The sequence below is a fragment of the Penicillium macrosclerotiorum genome (assembly GCF_028827735.1).
Source record: "Penicillium macrosclerotiorum strain IBT 26536 chromosome Unknown utg000003l_segment0_segment0, whole genome shotgun sequence".
Classification (NCBI taxonomy): Eukaryota; Fungi; Ascomycota; class Eurotiomycetes; order Eurotiales; family Aspergillaceae; genus Penicillium; species Penicillium macrosclerotiorum.
The window spans coordinates 2,067,809-2,083,374 of record NW_026643083.1 but is presented as its reverse complement, the minus strand read 5'-3'; the positions used below and the strand labels follow the sequence as shown (position 1 = coordinate 2,083,374).

At 47.8% G+C, this 15,566-nt stretch overlaps 5 protein-coding genes across 5 annotated transcripts; 2 read left to right on the top strand and 3 right to left on the bottom strand.

Annotated features, from left to right (window-relative positions):
- Nucleotides 1-4,758: 4,758 nt before the first annotated feature.
- N7462_003635 (60S ribosomal protein uL4) lies at nt 4,759-6,087 on the bottom strand (the record flags this gene model as incomplete). The annotated part of the gene is made up of 3 exons (XM_057075361.1): nt 4,759-5,672; nt 5,818-5,912; nt 5,978-6,087. 3 exons carry the CDS (start codon nt 6,085-6,087, stop codon nt 4,759-4,761), a joined length of 1,119 nt encoding a protein of 372 aa, XP_056934866.1.
- A 1,943-nt stretch (nt 6,088-8,030) lies between these two features.
- On the bottom strand, nt 8,031-9,098 carry N7462_003634 (NmrA-like family protein; the record flags this gene model as incomplete). Its single annotated transcript, XM_057075360.1, has 3 exons — nt 8,031-8,193; nt 8,250-8,412; nt 8,486-9,098. The coding sequence occupies 3 exons, from the start codon at nt 9,096-9,098 to the stop codon at nt 8,031-8,033; spliced, it is 939 nt and encodes a 312-aa protein (XP_056934865.1).
- A 679-nt stretch (nt 9,099-9,777) lies between these two features.
- Nucleotides 9,778-10,905, top strand: N7462_003633 (alkene reductase; the record flags this gene model as incomplete). The annotated part of the gene is made up of 1 exon (XM_057075359.1): nt 9,778-10,905. The coding sequence occupies one exon, from the start codon at nt 9,778-9,780 to the stop codon at nt 10,903-10,905; it is 1,128 nt and encodes a 375-aa protein (XP_056934864.1).
- A 1,712-nt stretch (nt 10,906-12,617) lies between these two features.
- Nucleotides 12,618-13,528, top strand: N7462_003632 (fungal specific transcription factor domain-containing protein; the record flags this gene model as incomplete). Its single annotated transcript, XM_057075358.1, has 2 exons — nt 12,618-13,102; nt 13,162-13,528. 2 exons carry the CDS (start codon nt 12,618-12,620, stop codon nt 13,526-13,528), a joined length of 852 nt encoding a protein of 283 aa, XP_056934863.1.
- A 638-nt stretch (nt 13,529-14,166) lies between these two features.
- N7462_003631 (CRAL/TRIO domain-containing protein) lies at nt 14,167-14,985 on the bottom strand (the record flags this gene model as incomplete). Its single annotated transcript, XM_057075357.1, has 3 exons — nt 14,167-14,271; nt 14,297-14,731; nt 14,845-14,985. Coding segments are annotated over 3 exons (681 nt in total), but the record flags the coding sequence as incomplete, so codon positions are not given.
- Between the last annotated feature and the right edge of the window lie 581 nt (nt 14,986-15,566).

Genomic DNA, 15,566 nt, shown 5'->3' with positions numbered 1-15,566 from the left:
CTTTTTTTTTGTCTACCCCTTTAGTGCATTTCTTGTCTCCAGACTCCATAGTTTTTCTTCTGGTACTCGAATTCCGAATGGTCGAGAAGCATAGATGGCTTAACTCAATGGAGAGCCGAAGCCGAGACCGTTTCCACCTCGGTTGCTTTGAATCTAATCCTGCATCAAGTAATAGTAATAGTAATTCGGCATCTATCTTGGTCCGGACACTGGCCGGATTGCTCGAATCATGATCGCTGAATATGATCTAGTCACATCATGGCGACATTATGGGGAATGGGGGAGACGATATCTGCATCCCTCTCTCCCAACCAGCCAACCTCGCCAACCTCCGCCTCCCTTAACGCTCGGTGTAAAATGCCTAGGCTGGCATGTGCAGATTCTTCGCATGAGAAAAGCAGAAAAAAGAAGGGCCTCGCCAGTCTACTTCAGAGAGATTAGATTAGAATGACAAGTGTACCACCACTGACGTATGGTTGAATGACAATTTGGTAGTAAGAAAAAAAATTCAAATAGATTTGATGGGTTGACTGGAGCGGTCAAGCGTCCATATAGAGGTCGACACGATACCTCCGCTCTGTTCTGCCCTGGTCTTTGCTTTTCAGAGCCCGTGCAAAGTCCTCTGGAGGCACGATCGAGGATGTGCTCCGACGTCGAGCGATGCCACTACAGGGAACCCTGGCCTTCTCGTACGAAGCCACGGTCCAATGGGCCCGGCGTGAGACACTCCACCGAGCCCACTTGACTTCTTACCCCAACGGCGATGCACTCCGGAGTTGACCACGTATGGTGTCTCAAAAGCACGGCGATCCGATCTGCAAGCCGTCATTCGGGATCGCCGCCTATTTGGTCTCAGCCCCCCCTGGTGCGTTTTCTGTTCCGGGTTACGCTGGAAAGTAAAACCAAAGCCGCAGAGAAATTGTCTGCGCGCTAACTCCATCCATCGAGGTCGATATCCGGCGCCGACGGCGGACGGAGACTAAGAGTCTCCTCAAGATATGTATCTAATTTCACCGTCGAGGAGCTAGTCCGATGGGAACCCGGACATCGGGATTCGTCGATTTTAGTGCTCTGGTCTCTTCTGCTCTTCCCACCATCGGCACTTGGACATCGAACTCGCTCTCCATGCGGTATTTCGACCCGAGAATTCGCAAGCCTGGCTCAGCGTGGTTTAGGGCACGGATCACGCCATTGGCCGATTCACACACGGACCCAATTTTCCTCCGAACAAATACCGACTACGACGCTGGTTTAACGGGCTATAAGCCCGAATGATTGTGGGTTGTGATGGCGAGGGACGGAGGAAAAACCTGACAAGAAATAATTATCGGTTGCTTCTCAGACGGGCGCAATGATGTCCGCCCAGAAAGTTGCATATCCACTCTGGAGAGCGGTGGGTTACACTCCATCGGGTGAAGTAAGTTTTTTTTACTCATCTTTCTCCCTTTTTTTTGCGTTCGTTCTGCTTCAGGTACGGATGCAATTGGTCATGGCTAGGCCTGGTCCTTACAAGGTTAAAGCGGAGCGTAATTATAACCCATGTTCGGCATCATCATAATCTAAACAAGCGGATACACCCATTCCCTGCAAGGCCTCCGTGGTTCTCCGTATCCAGGCCAATTCCTTCAGGTAGAATACATAATAGTAATACCAAGATGCCCATAAATAAATTAAGAGCAGGGAAGGAAGCACACTAGAGAACGCCCCCGGTCCATTCACCGCAACTGGGCTGGGCGCTAGAACGAGGAAGAAGTCTCGGTTCCTGAATGGACCACGGTGGCACCTCCTTTGACGCTATTCCGTCCTGTACTGTGACTCTACTACTGCATGCTCGGTAGACAGGACTCGATATGTTTTGCATCGTGCTTCTCCATCGTCAACCTTCTGGAATCGACCCGGATGGTTTACCAGTAGCGCCTTTTTGTCTTCTTCCCCTGAACCGATTCGTGTTAGGGGTGAGGTGAGACATTTCTGCGCCCAACCCGGATGTCTAGCGCGAAGTGCATTCCCCTGTAGAGTAAGGATCTATAGATAGCACTCCTATCCTGGTTGATCCACGAATGAAGTCCTCTTGGAACTCCGTTCCTCAAAACGTTTTAAGTAATTTTATATTTCTGTCGTTTTTGACGACCATTGCTTAGTTATAGGTTTTCATGAAAGATTTGGGACTTCCTACCGGAGAGGGACCACGCTGAGGCCTCAATCGCTCGTGTTAAACTGTACCTTTGCGATCTACCTGCTTGGTTTGATTTTTTTGACGTCCGATCGCAATTATGCTTACATGCCCCCGCCCCCTTAACAGGCAGTGTCGAAGGTGTTAAAAGGCGGCTCAGAGGATCGGAGAATTTTTCTCCTCCGATGTCCTCCGCTGTCCCATCCCGTTCCCTCGCACAGCATGGATTGTACTCCGTATAGCCTCGCGCAAAAAAAAAAAAAAAGATCTCGGTTAACCCTTGGATCCTAATCCATGTTGCATTTGCCTCTTTGCTTCCCGTATATTCCGTATAGTTTAGTTTTAAGTGGATTCGCTTGCTAGCGGGGGCCCCGTTGTAACTCTGCTAGAAGCCTTCAGGCTCTTGAACCCATTCCTACCAGTCAAACCTTTAAACCTTCAGAACCCTTCAATCCTTCGACTAGGTCGCATCGAGATCCAGCCGATGGAAGGCAGCCATGTCAACAACCAAAAGGCACTCCTCGAGCACCTCAATCACGATCTCCCGTCATCGTACATGGAGGCCAAACCTAATTGCCCTGAGAGTTTGCGATCCCGAGCTCGCCTATGGTCGCCCCCCCCTTCCCATAGTAGCGCAGCCAAACTGCAGCAACTGCAGCCCCGAAGCTAAGCAACCTTCCTCGTCGCTACTGAAGCGATACGGAAAGTCCGCGCCGCTGGAACTGACGTACATCATCCCCACCCCAGCCGAGAGACTTGCTGTCCCTTGAGGAAACTCCCAACTATCAGCCGCGGACCCTGACTGTGTTCTTGGCAGCCGCGTCGCACGTCCTCTGATCTTCACGCCCCATCCCCATCCCCATCCCACTTGGTGCAACTCGCTTGGAAGGTCGGTGGACTTTCCCGAATACCAGCGTTCGTCCGTGTCTGTGCTTTGAACTAGGCACATAGAACGCCTGTGCACCCTCCCCCTCCCTTCTGCAACCCCTCCCGTCTCCTGGTTTCTCCTCCGCGTCGTGCTGGTCCTGTCTGCGTTGGATGAGGACCTCGTACGACCCAGCCAGCTGGGATCCCACGATGTCTGTATCTGCTAGTTCGATCCGCGAGATTGTAGTCAAGGATGCTGGGGGCCGGCGGCTGCCGATTAAAGTCTAATAGATTGAGGCTTTGATAGAAATAGAAAAAAATGGAATCCGGAGCTAGGGGACAGGAAAGGAACTGGCATGTGAACATTGAAGCGGATAGCATTCAGCATGTTCTCCTCGTGTCCCTGAATCTCTCCTTGAAGCTTTGCCCTCTAGTGTCTCCGCGTTTCGAATTGAGTGTCGTTCCAGCCTTCAGGGGTCTGATGTGCAGGCATCAGCCTCAACCGTGAATTATGATCGCCAGGATGTAATCGGGGATTGTCTCATTGGAAACGTTCCGAGTATGAGCAGCCTGGAAGGTCGTGTCATGAGGAGTTTAGAGACTACACTAGTTCATCTGTTTTAGGGCCAGGCGTGTTTCACCTTGACGTTTAATTTCCTATTTTGCACCTGGAACGGCTGTTGCTCCATTGCTTATTTGCGACGGGCGCTCTGCAGTCTGCATCCGCCGGAGATGCCGGACCGAGCTAAGTATAAACATCTCTGTACCTAGGAGCTCCAAGAGATCGTGGGGCTACATGTGATAGCTTGGTATGGAGATGTCCAGGAGCTCCGACTGAGCCCCGTTCTCTCTAGCACGCTGCACGAAATCCCGCCGAGCATCTCTCGCATGAACACAATGCGCGGTGGTGTTGAATAAGGTACATGCAATTGGCGAGAGTTCTTACGAGCAGATGGAAGGACGGCCCGGGAGATGTCCAGGATTGCCATCGTCCATGATGCTGTAATCACTAGCGGAACAATAGCCAAATCGACGGGGATCGTCACTAAGGCGTACTACACAGGCATTGCTTGTCGGTGCATGCTCGCTTATGCAGGGTACACGTAGACCATCAAATATATATCCATGAACGGCATAGCCACGGCAACGCAACCCCCCTAAAAGACGCAACTAGCTCCTTGGCCTTGGTCACCGATGAAGCGACCCACGCAAGAATGTAGCTTCGTGGCCTTAAATAATATATTGGACATCCTGTACAGGATTTGACGTTATGGGCGGGGGAGTGAAAACGGTAGCTTAGATGCAAAGAGATGATCAGGCCGACAGAACATCGTCCGCAAAGGATCAGCGTACAGGTACGCATTGTTCGCAAGAATCAACTAATTATACCTCGCTTCTCCAAAAAGGAAATAAAAGAAAAACCGACCTAAGCCACATTGGTCTTGGGCTAGCAACATTACGGAATGCCTATCGAGGTACCAATTGGCAGTGCGATCAAAGCCTATACGACCTACGGCTACTCTTGATTGTACTATTTTTTGTTTGGTAACACTTACCACTGGAGGTGAATCATTGCAGGAATGAGAGAGAATAAAACCGATCATATTATTACTCCGAATCCATAGAACCCATGGGTATTGCAAAAATAATTCATTGATTCATTTTTTGCTGAAACTACCAGTTTTCACCATATCCAAAGAACTGTAGCAAGAGCACGCTTACTCCTCATCCAGAACGTTCTGGAAAGAAGCGGCAGCACGCTGGGGCTTGCCAGCCTCAACCTTCTGCTGGCCGAGCTTCTGCTTGGAGTAGGCAGCGGCGTAGGGGTTGAGACGGAGCATGACCTGCTTGTTGCGGAGAGGGTTCTTCTTCTGGACGTTGACACGCTTGGTGCGGGCCTCACCCTTGGGGGCGCGGAGCACGGACTGGATTTCAGAAGAGTTGATGAGACGGGCGAGGTCGGCGTTGGCAACCATGTTAGAGGGGAGGAGGAAGTCCTTCTTAAGAGCCGAGGGGGTGGTGGTGGTGCCGTAGACCTGGTCGAGGGCCTCGAAGGCAGAGGAGGTCCAGACGATGAAACGGCCGAGGTGACCACCAGGGGCAAGCTGGAGGAGGTTGAGGGAGAAGACGGAAGAGGTCTCAACACCGGGGACGTTGCGGAAAGCCTTGACGAGCTCCTTGCCATCGGTCTCGGGGTTGTAGACAACCAGGGGACCGCGGCGCTGGCGGAAGCGGCGGTTACGCAGCTTACCCTTACCAGCGCGCATCTTGCGGGACTTCTGGACCTTAACGAGGTCCTCGCCGGCACCGAGAGCCTGGAGGAGGGCAATGGCGGCCTTGGTCTTGGTCAGGGCAGCACCCTGGAAGGTCTTGGACTCAACGACGAGGGGAACCTCGGGGACCTTGGCGACACGGTGGCCACGGGCGAACAGGAGGGCGGGGGAGGCAGAAGCAGCCAGGGCAGAGGCGGTAGCGAAACGCTTCTGGCCCAGGTTGAGCTTCTGGTGCCACTTGCGCCAGACCTTGGTGGGAGCGAACATGCGACCAGAGCGGCACTGGTTACCGAAGGCAGCCTGACCGGCACGGTGAGTACCACCACCGGAGACACGAGGAATACGAGCGACAGCACGGCCTGTTGAATGTCGAAAGTTGAACTGTCAGCTTCTGTCTCTTGGGTATCAATTGTTCCCGTTAAGGGAAGCATATCCCCGCAAAATTTGCTTCCATTGTCCGGACAAAATTTTCTTCCCCATATCGAATTATTCAATCTCACGTACCGGTACCCCAGGACTCAGCGGAGGTCTGCTCGCCAGCCTTCTCGCTCACGGCATAGGGCTGTCTCTTGTTCTTGGCCATGCCGGTGTGAACCTGCCTGAAGAGCGAAAAATGTCAGCATTTTCACCCCGATGAGCGAATTCGAATTTTCGAGGATCATACTGGACAATATCCGGACGGATGGGAGCAGAGAAGACAGAGGGCAGGGGCTGGGAGGCCCCGGAGGCCTTGCCCTCAGCAGTGGCGATAGAAACGGTCGGGCGAGACGCCATTGTTGTCGGTCGATGTCGTTGGTGAGGTTGAAGACCAAGTGTTTCCCAGTCTGGCTTCAGATGTGGATTTTTTCGCTTACTGAGCTACCCGTCGTGGGCTCCTCTAACCCTAAGCCCTGAATTCCGCATTTGGACGAAACTTGCCGCCTCTAATGGCCCGTGCACGCTATGTCATCCTATCCCGCTTTTGAGTCCCGTGACTTTGGATTAATGCCCGAGGCTCTGAAACTACGGTTTTGTTGGATGCTTCTTAGCTTGAGTCTATAGTAATTCTTCTTCCTTTTATAATATCAGTATTTCGCATGCACTAAATTTTCCATTTTTGACAAGTCTGATAAAAAACCATGCCATCAACCACGTGGCTGAACTCAACCCCGCAAGACTGGCCATTCATCACACCTCACGTAGTTACCTGTTTTCGAACTAATTTCTGATATCTGGACCTTTCTAGATAGGATAAAGTCTGCCAGGGGCGATTATACTGTTTTGGCTGCTGTCGCTATTCTGAAGGCGCTCAGGCTTAGGTTCAGTGATAGATAATAGTACCAGCTTAGACTGAGTGATCGGATCAGTGGGGTTATTGTGATTAATGCCCAGTGATCGCTCGGTGCTCCATTAACCTCTGATACCTCATGTACAATCAGCGTTTATCTCCTTGGATATATTTAGCTACTACTGAATTGGTATACTATAGTTTGCCATTTGTCTCGTGACAAATAGCACGCCCATGCTTTAAACTTACTACCTCTATTAAAACAAAAGATTGCGGTAATGCTACCCACCACATCGAAGGTGGGAGTAAGCCAGCGCCTTTAGGATAATACGTTTGAAATTGACTGTTCCTCTATTATTTGGTCACATCACGTCTGTAATCCCTCAGCTATAAAGGGCCAACTCCGTAGCAATAAAGCTAAAAGTTGGCTTGTCCCATAGAACAATAGTCATCGCCAAGATACAGTTCAAAATATATAAGCTAGACTTTTACATGAAATTTCACAGTATAGTAGTTACACTCTTTTCGCTCAGACGGTGTCTGTTTCCTATTTGGAGACCGTGCTATCGTAGTGTGTGGTGGTTTGTTGGATTGTTCGTTGATCCATCTCATCATGCCTGCATTCAGGCTTGCTGTCTAGCGCCCTGGTTAAATAGAAAGCATCTCATCTCCATAAGCCAGCCGGAATGGTCTTCTTTTCTTGTTCGGAATCAGAAGTCCCAGTCACTCCCTGTAAGCCTAGCAGAGCTTTCATCTTTTAAAAGCATTTAGCTCTTTGATTCTTGGGGCGAAAAGTAATCTGAATATTGTGCAGCTTGTAAAAAATATACAACTGAGGACGGTCATGGAGATGAGTACAACTTGGCTGAGCTGCCGATTCATACAGAGAATGTTAACATTAAGTATCATGTAATTTAATTGTGAAAACGCAGTCTGACTATAAGGCGATCATCAGCTCCGGAGATATATCGGATCTCGTCTCACTAGTGGGGCCTCGGACGTCCCAAATACTTGTCCAGCATGGCCACAATCGCATACCCTGGCGGTGTCATCGATATTTGTAGCTATACTGTCGCGCTCTGTCACTTAGGTCATCGCATTGAAGGGTGCATACATCAGAAAAAAAAGCCGAGGTTTTCCTGCTACAATGTGACGGGGCGTCCTATAAGGTTGCTTCCATTTTTGCTGAAGAATATTGCTAATCATTGAATTTGTCAAATTGATCACGCATCACGATTATCGCGATATTAGTTGATATTCCAGGCGGTCTTTTAATATCTTCACCATACCGCTGGCAAATCGTTCAGAATTTTTATACCCGGTACCTTTTCTCCAATTCCAACTTCCCAGTACGTCAAATAAATAGAGAGCAAGGGTAGTAAAGGCAGTGAAATGAGATGCGATCCATATCAAATTAGCTTTCCTTCAGAATTCTGGCATTTTTCGTTTCCTAGATATTGGAGCCCGCATTCTGATACGCATCGGTAAGATCTTCCATTTTGTGAGCTTGGAGGAACCTCTTGAAGGTAACGGGGTTGACTTCTGGATATCTGGAATTATCCAGGTTCTTTTTTAAATACGTTTGGCCATTGGTGCAGTAGTACTGGTAGAACCTGGTAGTTAAGGAGTCAGTAAGTGTCAGAATATCAATTTGCGGCAGAATACTCACATGGCGATATACGCGAAGAAGTTGGACGGGTCCTTTTGAAAAGTTGTCTGCATCTTGTTGTAGAGGTCCTCCAATGAGCCAAGGCGTTCAAGCCGAGGCTTCTTTCCATAGACATCCGCGAAGTCCTGAGCAATTTCCTGGATTGTTCGGCGATCGCCAAGGACTGTATAATAATAATACCCCTAGTCGGTGATCTGTTCGTGATTTATTGTTCGGTTATATGGATATTGACTCACAGTGCTGCATACCGACTGCATTTTGGTCCTTTGCTACAGCTGAAACATATTGAGCAGCAGTTTCATATGTGGTAGACTCCCACAATTCGTCACCATTGCCATAGTAATTGAGTTTGCAGGCCCCTGGGTCCCAAACACCGAAGTAGCCACTCCAGAAGGTTTCCATGAAGGCTCCGATAAGCACATGCACACCTTTTACATTGGACTTTGTTTCTAGATGTGCCTTGACGTGCTTCATAGGATCTTTAGCCGGATGCTGGCCGAGCTCCAGCTTCGTGAAGTCCAAGCAATAGTCGCTAGCGATATAGCGGCTAACATTCTCCAAATCACAGGCGTCAACAAGTAAATTTTGACCATTGGTCATAAAATCATTGTCACCAAGATAGCAGCAGATCACAACGTCGCAGCCGTGAGCGAAGCGGCGCAGTGTGTCCAGATCGGTGGAATCGCCTTCAATGATGCTCACCCGGGGGGTTCTCCGAAAATGCTCCGGAAGCTTTGATGAGTTGCGGCAGAGGCCCCGAATCTGGACATCAGGAGAGTTGCAGAGGTTCTTTACAACCAGTCGCGCAAATTTACCCGTAATACCCGCGACACCAACAGTGATAGTCATGTTGAATTGAATGGTCGAAAGGTAATAGGGTTTGTAGCGAAACGAGAACAGCAGAGTGCCTTCAATGGAAACGGGTGATTCTGGAATATGGAGATGAGTTGAAGAGGTTTGTCGAAAGTTCACTAGGGGACCGGAATAAATAAGTCGAGCTCAAGGACATGAATACGTTGTGGTGTCATAGTCTCGAATCATGCAAATCGCCGCATGTGGGTCATTTTGTAATGATCGAAGAAAAGATCGACCAATAGGGATAACGGTTGACTCTACTCCGGATCTCCGGATCCACTCAAACTTGTGGGGTCTTTCTTTCCCGGCAGCTCGCGCTGTCATGCGGACGAGCTATGCTGGTCACTCCATAGTGTCTAATATCAGTTAGCGATCAAGCATGGATACGGAGTAGTGTATCCCGCTCTGGTTCAGTCTCGTTCTCTTCGGCTGATTTTTCGAATGGTTGTGGAATCCTGACAAATTATGTTACGGTGCAAGGCGCGACATTATTAATCCTTGAGCGGGACATAGCCTCGAGGTTCATATTGAGGGGAACTTGAATAGATTTTTAAACCGTGATGCCCCGCTGGAAAGAAGCTCGAAAATATACACATGCAAGACACACTTACAGATTCGGCCATTTTGTTGAAAATTGCAAATTCAACCTTGACTCGACAAAGAGACCGCGAACATGTCGAGACTATTCAGCCCACTTCGAATCGGAGGAAAGACCCTCAATCAGCGAATTGCCATGGCTCCAATGACTCGTCTCCGTGCCGACCAGTCGCACCTCCCCTTGCCTTCTGTGAAAGAATATTACGAACAGCGTGCGAACGTACCAGGTTCCCTGATTGTCACCGAGGCTACCGTTATTAGCCCTCGACATGGAGGATATCCCAATGTGCCTGGGATATACAGTGACAGCCAAGTAACTGCCTGGAAAGAAGTAACAGATGCCGTTCACCGCAAAGAGTCCTACATTTATCTCCAACTTTGGGCTTTGGGCCGTACTGCAAACCCTGCTTTCCTAAAGCAAGGAGGACATCCGCTTCTCTCAGCCAGTGACAGCCCAATGAAAAGTGCATTCAGCGACGAGATCCACCAGCCTCGCCCTATGACCGAAAAGGAGATCCAGGATGCCATTGACGACTTCCGAAAGGCGGCCAATAATGCGATGAGGGCTGGATTTGATGGAGTGGAGATCCACGGAGCCAATGGCTACCTCGTGGATCAGTTCCTTCAAGATGTTTCCAATAAAAGGATGGACAAATGGGGCGGAACCATTGCTAATCGATCAAGACTCGCCGTTGAGGTTACCCGCGCCGTTGCCGCCGAAATTGGCAACCAGCGCACTGCCATTCGCCTGAGCCCGTGGAGCAGATACCAAGGAATGCGCATGGAAGATCCCATCCCTCAATTCTCGGATGTTGTTCGACAACTAGCCCAGTTCAAATTGGCTTATCTTCATGCCTGCGAGGGCGATGCAAGGGATAATGATCTGAAATGGTTGCTGGAGGCCTATGGTAACAGCAGTCCCGTTCTAGTCGCCGGTAACTACAATGGAGACTCTGCGAAGACCGCTGTCGATGAAATATACGCCAATCACGATGTGGTCGTTGCTTTTGGTCGCCCGTATATCGCAAACCCCGACCTCCCATTCAAGATCAAGCGTGGACTTCCCTTCGCGCAGTTCGATGCGGCAACAATGTACGGACAGGGATCCCAGGGTTATGTTGACTATCCTTTCAGCGAAGAGTTCAACCAAGACCCCGGCCAAAGTCAAGATTTAAGAGCCAAAGCATCATGTACCATAGCATAGTCACCCTTTTGTTTGCTTTACGAAGAGAGTGACATTGTTTGATTGGATATTTTCGGCAAATAATTCTTTTTCAGTACTTAGATATTCATTGTTTTAAGCTTTTCATAGATGGTCTGCTTGACTCAGAAATTCAATTACATCAAGTTGCCCGGAAAAAATCTCAATGAAACGGAGGGTGTAGTCGATGAGAATTAGTTACCATCCATCTATGCTGGCTCTGCCGCAAAAACCCGAGTTTGGGAGACCGCCCCGTGCACTGGGCCGAATTTGGGTGGAACCGGCTATGTATTTGTAATATATCGCCCCCTCGGCTTTAAAAGAGGGATTGTGCACCCCCACTCAAAGATGATCCCCGCCCCGACTCTGACGAGGTCAGTTGAAGATAACAGTGTCGTCATCATGGCCGACTAGTAATCTTTGTGCTACGAATACTGCGAAACGACAGACCGACCATGGCAGGCTACGAGCCAGGAGGGTTTGGCCGCAATTCTCATGTTCCAGCAGTAGGCGACCCCTTCCTAAGACAGTGGCATAATTCCAGCCCTACTAATACAGAAAAGTGTCTTGAATGCCGGACGCGCAAAGCTAAGGTGCGTGAATACTTCACCTCAATAGCAAGATATCATTCTGATTTTCCCAGTGTTCAAAAACACAACCGTGTGCCCCGTGCATCCGCCACAACCGAGAATGTGTATATGCATCGAAGGTGTCCCGGACACCTCTTACACGGGAGTAAGATACTCAATATCTATATTTTCTGCATTTTTCCAAAAGGGTTTGACCAGCTGACTCATCGCTTGAAGACACCTAACCGCGGTTGAAAACCGACTTCATATCTTAGAGTCCGTGCTTGGAAAATTGTTTCCAAGCGGAGAGATGCAGAACGTCACCCGCGATCTTCTTGCTGAAGAGTTGCCTGGAAATTTGCTACCAAATAATATAGACTACGATTTGTTATCTATAGGGAGCAATTTACCCGCCAATTTTTTGATGTTTGATAACTTTCTCAATACAAACCAATCCATGACACCGACACTCGAAAGCACTTCGCCAATGGACATCGACAACCAGACTCAGTCAACAACACAAATCTCTACACCATCGGCGACTTTTGATGAAGAATCAAAATTCATCGACAATTATTTTACATACTATCACACCCTCTACCCGATGTTAAACCAGGATATTTTTCGATCGGTGCAAGGGGGGCAACAGCCCTCGCCTCACTGGCCTGTCCTGGCCAACATGGTCCTTGCAATCGGTGCCTGGCTGAGTTCAGACCACCAAAAGAACCTGGACAAGCTTTATTTTGCCAGAGCTGAGAATAATTATAAACAAAATTGCATGGACAGCCAAGGCGACCTCGTTTTAATACAAGGGTTAGTTTTGCTAAGTGAATTTGCACAAAAGCAGGGCAATCCTGAAAAGAGCGGACGCTATATTGGGTCTGCAGTCCAAACATCTGTTGCCCTCAATCTACAAATGGAGCCTATTGGTGCTAAAAGCACTGAGTTAGACAAAGAGATCCGCCGGCGGATTTGGTGGAGCGTGTACTGTGCAGAAAGCTGTTCTGCCAAAATCTACGGTCGGCCACTTTTGTTGCCAGAAAACGCTCTAATTACCGTTAAGCCAGTTTCGAACATTCATGAAGATGTAGGCTTTACCCCTCCACATTGTGTGTTCCCCTTCCTAGGCAGTCGTTGACAAATACTATGAAGTCCCTCACATCCTCAAGTACATTGTTTCCGCCGCAGTCAGATGAAACAACTATATATACAGGATTAATCCAACAATCCAGCTACCATAGAATGGCGAATACTATCTATCGCCAAATTCTGTCTTGTACCGATTTCACAGCACAGCAAGTTCAAGAGGCAGAGGAAATGATAAATGAGTGGCACAAAGGGAGCTCTCTCTGCTTACTAGTCACAAATCCCTCTTCAACTCCAGACTGGTACTTGACTGCGCGTCGAAGACAGGTGCTCTGTGATCGTAGTCTTCGACTCCTCATCCACAGACCTTTACTTCTACGATGGCTGAAGAAAAAGTCCATTGATGGAGAGACTTCAACTTCCAACTTTCCAGCTGAAACTCATTGCCGAGCCCAGGGTCTTAAAATTGCTCGCACCACTATCGATATGATTTCCAATTCCTTCATATTGGGGCGCTATTCCAGATTGACCCTCTCTTTCACTTTGTAAGAAGACCCACCACCTTACCTGGCGATTATACGTATCACTAATTATTTCTTTCTAGATATGCACTGTTTCATGCACTTATCGTCCCTCTAATCCACATCAAAGCAGATCCTTCCGCACCAAGTTCAATCACTTGTATACACGATATCAGTAAAGCGAGAAATGCATTGCAGAGCCTTCCAACCGAGCTTGATGCTATTTCCCGGAGCTTTGTGATTATATTGGGACAACTTTTTTCTGTGGCATCCCAAGCTGCCCCAGAAAATAAGGCAGATCCTGAGACATCGGATGGCAAAAAATCTCTAAAGCCTCATGATGTTCAATCTTCGAAAAATGACATATTCAGCAATCAAGAGTTAGACATGCTGAAGAACCAAGATATCACCTCATCTCAGGATCTTGATTTCTCTGAATGGATTCATTGATAGCTTTGAATATCAAGACTCGTTGCGGACTTGTGCCTTTGTAATTAAAATGAGCTTTCTCAATGAAAATTGAGGTAAATAAGCGTTTAGTAATGCAGCGTCAAGATTCATCTCCCGGTCCTCCAGCAAAAGCCAAATAGAAACAGCTGAAGAGAATTCGATAACAAGAGGTGTAAAGCCAATTTTGATCCAACATACATCGGTAGGCCCAGGATAGCGCTCCTTAAATAAGTGGGTAAGCACAGAAATATCGCGAAATGCCTTTGATTAAAGACGTACATGCTGAGGATCTATTGGCATCCTATGAGGTTTAGCGAAGAATGGTATCTATCATTAGCTATGTGCATTGATTGATAATAATTACAGAAGAGGGTTACAAGAATGAACGTAGCAAGTAAATCGGAAAGAATAATCAGAATAGATCGACGCAAAGTGTTCAGATTGTGCTTGAACCGGGAGATGTTTAGAGCCGACAGAATACATTGCGCCGCGGCAAACCACAGAGCGACCCAACAAGCCGAATGCAGCCATCTTTGAAATAATAATGGACCTTTAGAAAAAAAAGCATTACCTCTGTCAGTTTTCTGATAAATTTCATCTACTAGATGGCGAGTAGATTCATCCAAATTGGGCTGATCTTACCGGTCCCCCTCAAGTCTCCAGCCCTGTTCCTTTGGAAGATCTAAAGCGGCGATATTCGCGAGAGAAAACAACTCAGACTCTGAAGACGAGAGCACGAAGATCTTCGCCCTTGTTTAAGGATCAAACCACTAGGTTATTGCTTTTCATACCGATTTGAAGAAAGCAGGAGCGCTGAAAACCTGAGACAAAGTCAGTTCGGTCTCTTAATCCAAAGGACCTTGTAGGGAGCCCTAGGAACAGTTTACTCACAGAGACTCTTCCAAGAGTTTTTGGATAATGAGTAGTGGCGATTCTGCTGGCTTCCTGAAGATATTTGCGAATGCTCCAAAATTGAAACACGCTCAGGTTCCTGATGTCAACAATATGTGTTGACGATGAGACAGGATGTTTCGCATCTAGCCGAGGTAGCTCCGAAACGAGGGGGAAAACGAATTGCAAGGGATTTTCGTATAATGCGTGAAGATGAAGCACATGGACCGGCACATCGGGATGAGCGTGAGAGGCTGGTCCCTCTGTCTTGCTCAGAAATTTCAAATAACCATCCAAGCTTGTCTTTGTGAGCTTTCTAACTTGAAAAACATAAATCGGTCTCCCTTCATTGTCTCGTCGACCTGTCCATTAAGAAAACTTTGATGTTCAGCAGGTTGCTAAGTTGAGGAAATTTGAGCACCTACCATTTTGCGGGTTTCATCATATACATCAACATCAAGATTCTTGTAAAATCCTGAAATATTGCGTTCTCTACACCAGGCTTGAAAGTGGTGGAATTGATCGAATGATGCATTAACATCAAATTGTTGGGCTCTTACAAAGCGCCTGGAGGCAAAATACCAACTAGTATTAATACAAAATATCGGTAAAAGAAAAGATATATTGTTGCTTAACTTATAGAATAGTTGTGTCATCGCTATTATCGGCTCTGGTGAAGGTGTGCAGACCATTCTTCCGACACAAATCTTTGAATTCAACCAATGCGCTTTTGTTGCCCGGGGTCCGATCCGAAATCTCGCTGACCGAGGGATCATCGACAAGTGTACTTGGTTGCTCTTCAGAAAGGCTGAAATAATGCCTGGTTGTGCCAGGACTACTTGCCATCTCGGTGACTTCAGTAGTTGCCATATCGAACTATAAAATGATAAAAATTTCGGTATCATAAGAGGCATTCCTCTGCTCTTTAGCGGAGAGAAGAATCAATTTCAATTACAAAGTCATTTTCCGAAGATTTATAGGCCCTCCAGATATTCTCGTGACCCAAAAAGAGCTGAATCATCTTTCGGCATTCGGGAAGATACTTTCGTCGAGGGGACAAATCGAAAAGATAATCCAATAAGTAGGACGGCTCCATTGAAAGAATTAAACTTCCACATTTCTTATTAAGAAGTATTGTCATCAAGAT